Source organism: Nicotiana sylvestris, chromosome 11 (genome assembly GCF_000393655.2).
Source record: "Nicotiana sylvestris chromosome 11, ASM39365v2, whole genome shotgun sequence".
NCBI lineage: Eukaryota > Viridiplantae > Streptophyta > Magnoliopsida > Solanales > Solanaceae > Nicotiana > Nicotiana sylvestris.
Window position 1 is genome coordinate 45,288,461 of NC_091067.1, and position 9,510 is coordinate 45,297,970.

The window sequence follows — 9,510 nt, forward strand, 5'->3', positions numbered from 1 at the left end:
TATTGCCCAAATTAATTAATAAACCAACTAACCAAGTAGAGATGCACTTGAATCAAGTCTAAATTACGAGTTTAGCTACAATAGCAGCTTTTCTATCAAAAGAATCTGAACATTCATTCAATAAAGAATCATAGGAGTAACTCAAAGGTTATCATAAAACCTCTTCAAATGCTCCTATTGTCCATGAACAAAATACCTATTACTCAATCTGTTTCAATTTATGCTAACAATTGAACGTATTTGACCGGACAAAGAAATTTAGAAAGAAATGAATACTTTTGAAACTATGACTTAAATATGCCATAATATTTGTTTAGTATATAAAATCTTGCTATAAAAGACAAAATGTTAACTTTAAGTTGAATTGTTTTTAAATTTAGAAAATAGCTTTCTTTTTTAAAACTAAACATAAGAAGTACTTCCTCCGTTCCAATTTATGTGAACATGTTTGACTGGGCACGGAGTTTAAGAAAAAAATGAAGACTTTTGGAATTTGTGGTTCTAAACAAGTCCAAATGGCCCCCAGAGTATTTGTGTGGTTATAAAAGCTTCTCATTAAGGGTGGAGTTGTAAGTTTAAGCTAAATTGTTACCAAATTTAGAAAGAGTTCATTTTTTTTTTAAAAGAACCAAAAAGAAAATAGGTTCACATAAATTGGAACTGAGGAACTGCACAGCACTGTCATAATACAAGTGAGATGATCTAAACAGTGGACTCAGATTTTAAAGCAAAAGGTAGAGTTGCGGTCTAGATCTTCATCAATGATTCCATTTGAATGCGTGCCCGCCTTTAACGGTTGCCATGCAACGTAACTTTTTATTACTTCAATTTCATCAGAAATCAAGATATCCAAAATTACTACTATAAGTATTGCTCAGCATAACTAACACATTCTAATTTTTGTTTTTTTTATTCTTTTTCCTATTTGCTTAAAATAAAATTAGAAATCTAAAAACTGAAATGGAGGGATGAGTATGCGTATATGTTGATGTACAAATTGCTCAACAATAATTTGTGCGATCCATAACATCCCCTCACTTTTAACCGGATATTTCATATCAAGCCTTAAGAATGAAAAAAATCTGGTAGCCGACCTTATTCCCTATAACATTAGCGAGCATACAAATACAACAATAACAACAACAACAACAAAAATTTAGTATAATCTCACGAGTAAGATCTGCGGAGGATAGTGTATACGCAAATTTTACCCCTACCTTGAAGGTAGATGAGCTATTTCAGATAGTCTCTCGGCTCAAGGAAAGAAAAAGCAATCAATACAGCAAGACAATAAGAAAACAAGCAGTAACCATAACTAGATAATATAATAAGAAAACATGTAGTATAGTCAAGGTTGTCAATAACTGAAATACAAGGCTGACTAACTACTACTACCAGCGTGAGGAAGACACGGTCTCGACTACCTACTAACCTTCTACTCTAATTCTCGACCTCCACACATTCATATCAAGGATCATATCCTCAGTGAGCTGCAGCAACATCAAGTCCAGTCCTGCCTAATAGTCTCTCCCCGATACTTTTGGCCTACCTCTACCCTCTTCGGACCACCCAAGGCCAACCACAAATAAAAGGCAAAAATGGTTACGTTCACCGTCAAATGGGAGTTGTCACATCCAATGAAGACTTTGAGAAATATCATATAAGCTCTTAAAAGATCACTGATCATATGGTCTGTCGCAGTGACATGTTAACTAATGTGGCCGCCGACACACCTCGCCCACAAAATTCGTAGAGCCTCCCCTCCCCTCCCCTCCCCTCCCCTCCCCTGTAACTGTATATAAATAGGTCAACAGAGAGAGGTGGGAAGTTCCCTACTCTTAAACCCATGCACGTTCTCTTCCCCTTCTTCAATGCTCTCACCTGTTTCCTAACAACACCATTCAATTCTCATCTCTCTCCCCCCTCCTATATCTTTCCTTAATTTATCCCTAGTACTCCTATTCATTTAATTACCACTACATTTTCAACACTTGTCCCTCCAAAATTTTGGTATCTTGATTTTCTTTTTATCTACTTCATATAGCCAAATTACGTGCATGCTCTATAATTAAAGTGAGTAATTATGGGTACTTCTTTGCCTTCATTTTGTGGAGTGCTTCTTCTACTTTTATGTGTAGGTTATCCTAATTTGGTGAGATGTAGGGCGGAGGATTTAAGTTTTCTTCACTCAGAGTGTTTAAAGGTGCCAGCTTCGGAGTTTGTGGGCTCTGTTAAGTCTACCATTGACACTGTCCGTCAAGTCACTTCTATTGTGTCGAAATTCGTCAGCTTCTTTGGTGATTTTCGACTTTCGAATGCCATTTCTGATTGCCTTGATCTGTTGGACCTCTCTGCAGATGAACTTACTTGGACTCTCACTGCTTCTCAGAATCCCAAAGGTATGTATATAAATCTACTGCGTTACCACTAACATACTCTGGCGAAGCAGTTCAAAATTTTAATCTTTTAAATTATCGGATTCTAGATTAATACTAATATGTACATCGAGCTATACACTAGATACGCCCCTGTTATCATAGTGGCCTGCTGGACCATAACTTTAATTTGCTTTTTTTGAGTGATCTTTTTATCTGTTCCTTCCGAAAAGCTTTATTATAGTTAATTATCTTTTCTTTTTGAGATACTCGCTTTATCTGCTCTTTACTTTAATTCAATAGATTTTTTTGTTCTTTTTCTTTTCGGCCTTTTTTACTCTTTATTGGAGTACTAAAAGCTGAACACTTTTGAGTTGGACCTCCCCCCGAGTATGAAGTTTCTTGCTCCAATTAATCCTCTGTATTATACTCTTTTGCCTTTTGCTAAAATAGGCCAGGTTTTGTTTCTCTTAAATAGTGGAGTAAATAGTAGTCATAAGTATATTCTTCTAGGTTAACTACGTAACTTCGCATAAGTGTCTAAGGAAGTTCTCTTATCTATTCTTAGGATTTAAATTTTATACACGGGTAGTGTAAAAAAATTGCACATGTAGTTTAACCTATGATAATAAATTAGTACTAATTACTAATGTTTATTATAGAGCTTTACTTGTAATTAGTAGGAGTAACTTTTAACACTTCATTGTTTAAATCTTTTAATATACCATATATAGTGCACATAACTTAAACTCTCCTGCTTATACGAAGAAAGTACAGCAAAGCGCTTCCAGCGTTCCAAAACAACTGTCTAGCTTGTTCAGAATTTTACTAGTTTTTCCTGAAAGAAAATGTGCATACTTCTCAAAACGTGTTACGTTCATCTTCTATCATCAAAAGGTGATTGAGATCTGTTATAAGTTTTACATAATATTCAAATCTATTGGGGTCAGCCTTATCTTTACTTTAATATCATATTCCACTATCCAAGAATCCTAGGATAGTACTCTTGTGAAAAATAAATGTCGGAGAGGCTTGGTCCAACAGTTTGCAAGAGTTAGTGTAAAGCTGCTGTGATGGGAACTTTAATTTTATATTAGGAGCACGTATAATAAAGAAATGTCAAATGAATTGAATAATTGACTTTCAGAAAATCAAAAAGCTGACTAATTTATTTATTAATTTAGAAGCATAATAGTCCATTGAACATTTTGATAACACGGTGGTATGATGATCAACAGGGAAAAACAACAGCACAGGCAATTTAAGTGCAGATTTGAGGAATTATTTGAGCGGAGCACTTATTAATCAAGACACATGCATAGATGGATTTGATGGAACAAACGGAATTGTCAAGAATTTGGTTGCGGGAAGCCTTAACCAAGTCACTACATTAGTCCGTGACATTCTTTACATGGTCCGCCCCGTCCCTAAAAACGCCCCCAGGGCTAATGACGGACGTGGAAAACCATGGCAATGGTCCCGAGAGAGGAGGCTAACGTCAAACAAAGGAGACGACAACTCATTCCCTTCCTGGCTTAACCGAAAAGATAGACGGTTGTTGCAGTCAGCTCCCACTACAGGTGTTGTTGCGGACGTTGTAGTAGCTCTAGATGGAACGGGTAATTTTACTCGTATTAAAGATGCTATATCAGCAGCACCAGAATTGAGTACCAAGAGATTTGTGATACATATCAAGAAAGGTATTTATAACGAGTATGTGGAAATCAGCAAGAAGAAATGGAACATATTGATGATCGGTGACGGAATAGATGTTACTGTTATTTCTGGGAATAGAAATTTTATTGATGGATGGACCACTTACAGATCTGCAACATTTGGTAAGTATTTAATTTGATTCCATTTATTATCTTATCTTAATCCACGTGGACTAATATATATTTCAAATGCAACTATATATCTGCATTTAAAGATGGCCCATAAGGTATGTCTGTAAATTGATCAATCGTGTCATAGATTGACAATTACTAACAGTACTACAATTCGGTAATGGATTTGGGACCCCATAACGATCAGACTGCAAGATGTCCATATCACGAAAAGATTAAAAAATATTTATATATAGAGAAGTTTTTTGTTTATAAAAAAATATCTGCTGTGGATCCACGCTAGGCAAGTGAACTGACTGTTTGAGAGGAACTAACATGTAGTGCAGTTAGTACAGTTTACAGTAAAAATTGGATGAGCTTTCACTTTTTTCATTCTAACCATTGGTAATAGGATGTGTAATTTATTATAGGATCCAACCTTTAGTCATGGTTGGCTGACTCACTATGAAGAAAACTCCTTGTGAAGAGGGGCTAAAATAGCTAATAATAACATTGCTGGTTGATAAAGATTGGATTTTTTTCTTTTAAAAAAATGAGCTGACATTAAAAATTGAAAAGAAAAAAGAAGGGCCAAAAGAAAGAAGAAAAAAGCAAAAGAATTGAGTAGTAGCTCGTGTAGCTGCTACCTGGTACCTTATTGTGTTAGTGGTGCAAGATCTAATTATCATCGTGCCCACCCTATGTTTCCATTTCCTTATCTCCTACCCGACCTACTTTACTACTTCATTATAATTAGATTGCAATTAATTTTTTGTCCTCCCACTGCCTGTCCATCTCCCACCTAAATTCATTAAAAATATTAGAATTATTTCATGTTACTAGCTATTCTACTCTGTCTATCCCATTTTATATGAAATGACTTGGAGTACAAGGGCCAAAACATCAAAATTCGGGCAAAGATTCTTATATTCTTTTAAAATAAAATTTATATATTTTAAAAATATTTACTTAGTATAGTTAATCAATTAAAATATTTTAAAAAGAACTAAAAAAGTTACAATCAAAGAAAGCTTATTTGATTCCTCAAATAGTATAGCTTTTCACATAAAAGGAAACATAAACAAATGATATGATTTTTGCATTTGATTTGATTATCATGAAAATGGGCCATTCTTGAGATTGAGAGTTTTGAGTCTGAAAGATATCTATGTACCAGATTGGCAAATAAAATTGGCAGCTTTCACGTTTTACACGGTCAAAGATAAAAGGATCAACACGCGCGCACACACTAGCAACATATATAAGACGAAAACAAAGTTAGAGAATGATTTGATTCATCCAAGTTACGTACACTTATTACAATGTCGGTGTTCATATGTATGCAGCTGTGAAAGGTCAAGGATTCATTGCACGGGACATGACATTTGAGAACACAGCAGGACCCCAAAAGCACCAAGCCGTTGCATTTCGCTCTGACTCAGACTTGTCTGTGTTGTTCAGATGCGCGTTGAGGGGCTACCAGGACACTCTCTACGCCCATTCTATGCGCCAATTCTACCGAAACTGCGTAATTACTGGCACGGTAGACTTCATATTCGGAGATGGCACGGTCGTCTTCCAAAATTGTCAAATATTAGCCCGAAAGGGACTACCTGAACAAAAGAACACCATCACAGCCCAAGGCCGAAAAGAAGCTGCTGAAACGACAGGCTTCTCCATCCAATTCTCTAATATATCTGGCGAACCAGATCTATTAGCTTCACTTAACTCTACACAAACATTCCTTGGTAGGCCGTGGAAGGCATATTCGCGCACTGTAATCATGCAATCATACATGAGTAATGTAATTAAACCACAGGGCTGGTTAGAGTGGAACGGTAATATATCACTTGACACATTGTACTACGCCGAGTATCAAAATTACGGGCCCGGTGCGGGCTTAGGCGCTAGAGTCAATTGGCCTGGTTATCATCTACTCAATGATTCATCGCAGGCAAATAATTTCACAGTGGCTCAGTTCATTTTGGGTAACTCATGGTTGCCTTCTACTGGAGTTAAGTACACTGCTGGTCTAGCGGTTTAATTGATCTTAGCTGGCCTGTATTGGGACAAAGTTACCAATATCCATATCCATATATCTCCCTTGCTTCCTCTTTTTTCGTTTTGTTTTTTTGGTTACCACATCAATTGTTTCTCTACTGATATATATCCATCTATCTTTTGTTCATTGTTGGTTGCTTTTGGGGCTTTTGGTGGATTTGTACTTGAGACAGTTTACACTGATGATTCCTTTCTATTTAATCATCCACTGTATACCTTTATCCATTTTACTTCCACATTTTAATAGATCGTGTATATTAACCTAACCTCTCTATAACGCTTGTTCTTTATGAGAAATTTTAATTTGTGTCTCACATTCCACGTCATACTTATGTGAGGCCCATGATTACTTGACAAGTGGATTTATGGGTCTCATTTGTTTGCTTTGAAGATAAAACTAAAAAAGGCAATTTAAAAGTCAATTTAATATGCCTAACTAAGGACAAAAATAAGTAATAACATAATAATCAAAATGGTAAGAAAATATACGCATTTAAAAAGCTAAATGTTCTTTTCCTTCCGACCGGCACATGAATTTCAGAGCTAAAACATATACTCCTATTTGAGTTGGAAAAATATGCTAACTTATAAATTCTTTTTTTTTTCAGATATGAAAAAAGAACTTTGTTTAACAATTTTTTTGAAACTTTTTTTTTTAGACCATTTCTCGATTGAAACTTTTTTAAGACCATTTCTCACTATTAACTTTTTCAGTTGACAAGAGCATGAAAAGTAATCATCTTGTTATGCTTAGTGATAATAATTAAATATATCAAAAAGTAGGAAAAGATATTATTGATTGTTTAGAAAAGTAATTCACATTAGTATAATAGAGATGGACAATAACAGAATTATAAGATAAGAAAAAAATAATATAAAACGTTCAATGCTTATTAACTCATCAAATTGTTACTTGCTAGTATTCTTCAAGCTTCTCTCCAATAATATAATTTCAATCCATGTGTGGAGCCAAAAAAGTTTCAATGATGGTGATGGTCTAATCGAGGAATGGTAAAAAAAAATTCAATCGAAAAATGGTCTAAAAAAAGTTGCAAATGTTATGAATAGAATTCTATTTAGAGTGAATGTCTATCTTGTTGAGAGTTTTACTTTGTGGTTAAGTCATTTTCCCCCCTATAAATAGAAGGGTCTTACCCCATTGTAAATCATCCCAAAATTCAATAAGAATTTCCTCTCTCTCTCTCTCTTTCTCTGCAATATTGTTCTTCTACTTTTATTGTTTTATAACACGTTATCAGCACGGGACTCTACCGTCTCAAGAAGATTAAGGTAACACTTTTCTCCTCTTTTAATTATGACTGATATTATGAAAAGAAAGTTCGTTGCCCTTGAAATTTCGGGCAAGAACTATATGATATGGGTGTTGGATGCTGAAATCCATTTAGATGCAATGGGTCTTGGAGACGTCATTAAAGACAAAACTAAAGCATCCACCCAAGACTGTGCTAAGGCCTTGATTTTCTTGCGTCATCACCTTGATGAGGGGTTGAAAATAGAATATCTCACAGTTAAAGATCCACTTATTTTGTGGAATGGCTTAAGGGAAAGATATGACAACTTAAAGTTGGTCACTCTTCCACAAGCACGATATGTTTGGGCTCATCTGAGGCTCACTTTAAGTCTATTTCTGAATATAATTCTGCAATGTTCAGAACTACTTCTAAATTGAAACTTTGTGGAGATACTATCACTAATTATGATATGCTTGAAAAAACGTTCACAACGTTTCATGCCTCCAATATGGTCTTGCAACAGCAATACAGAGAGAAAGGCTTCAAGAAGTACTCTGAGTTGATTTCTCTTCTCCTTGTGGCTGAGCGAAATAACGACTTGCTCATGAAAAATTACAAAAATCGACCCACTGGGTCTACACCATTGCCTGAAGTGGATGAGGTGTATTCCCGTTATGCTAAGCGTGGAAAAGGTCGTGACTCTATTCGTGGTCGTGGTCGTGGTCATGGCCGTGGCCGTGGCCGTGGACAAGGAAGAAATTTTTCTGGTGTTAATCACCCCCGAGAGAAAAATAACCACCAAAAGTGGAAAGAGAAAGATGAGAGGCCAAAGGCAAATGGTTCAGAAACTGAATGCTATCGTTGTGGTGGAAAAGGGCATTGGGCAAATATTCGTCGTGTACCAAGATATTGGGTTGAGCTTTATCAAGCATCTCTAAAGAACAAAGGCCCTGAAGCTAATTTTGTCTCTGACAATGATTTTGACATCACCCACTTGGATGTGGCAGACTTCTTTGAGCGCCTTGATGGGAAAATAGACCACTTGATCGGTGATGGATCCGTGGTTAAAGATGATTGAGTAGTTTAATTTTTATTTTTGCCTATTCATAGTAGTTAGTGAATAAATATCATGTAATTATAGTTTTTTACATGAGTAGTAGTCATTAGTATCGATTAGTATTATTTGGTTTATGAAATAGTGTTAGTTCATTTTGATTAAATATAGTTTTCATATTTGTTTAGACAATATTTGAATTTGCTTCGTTCCAATATTTAGTAACGTATTTGACCAGTGATACACTATTTCCGCCAGCCATTCGGTCTTTAGAAGAATTATATGCCCGAGTTTGGAGAATATTGCACGCTTCAATTATCCTTCATGGAGAAATCCATCCCTCAATTTCATAGGTAAACAATATTAAAATATAATAAATGTTGTGAACATTGCTAGAGAGGAAATCAATGAATAATGCACACGAGGAATATTGAATCTATACTAAAGTTTTTTCAGCTTTTCTTCCTCTTAAGAAAAGATCTTATTTTACTTTCAAAGGAAGCTTAGTTTCTGTCAAACTCAAATCGTTGAAATAATATACAAAGAGGTCATTTCATTTCTAAAAGAAACCTCTGATTCTTTTTAAAATTTCAGTTTATTGATCATTTGGATTCCTACGCAAATTTATACATGTAAAACCAGCTCATTAGAGTTTGCTCAAAATTTCATTAAAGTCATTATTGAATCAATAATTTATCTCTGTTTCTTTCCCTTTATCTATGAAAATACTAATGTTTATTCGTATATTTTTTTTGTATGTCAAACAATGGGAAGCAAATATAGATATCTCACAAAACAAACTTGGATCAAAGTTCAATTGTAAAAATATTTGTTTAATTGATTCATGTACGACACATACAATATTCAAAGAGAAGAAATATTTCTCTCATTTAAATATGTGTAAGGCAGATGTTACTACAATTTCTTATAGTAGTAAATTA

At 34.9% G+C, this 9,510-nt stretch overlaps 2 protein-coding genes across 2 annotated transcripts; both read left to right on the forward strand.

The window, feature by feature from the left end:
* The first annotated feature begins 1,823 nt into the window (after window positions 1-1,823).
* LOC104234769 (pectinesterase/pectinesterase inhibitor PPE8B-like) lies at window positions 1,824-6,487 on the forward strand. Its single transcript, XM_009788404.2, has 3 exons — window positions 1,824-2,399; window positions 3,614-4,213; window positions 5,548-6,487. The coding sequence occupies exons 1-3, from the start codon at window positions 2,084-2,086 to the stop codon at window positions 6,243-6,245; spliced, it is 1,614 nt and encodes a 537-aa protein (XP_009786706.1). The 5' UTR covers window positions 1,824-2,083; the 3' UTR covers window positions 6,246-6,487.
* Window positions 6,488-8,023: 1,536 nt separating this feature from the next.
* Window positions 8,024-8,593, forward strand: LOC138880996 (uncharacterized). The gene has a single exon (XM_070161183.1). The coding sequence runs from the start codon at window positions 8,024-8,026 to the stop codon at window positions 8,591-8,593; it is 570 nt and encodes a 189-aa protein (XP_070017284.1).
* The last annotated feature ends 917 nt before the right edge of the window (window positions 8,594-9,510 follow it).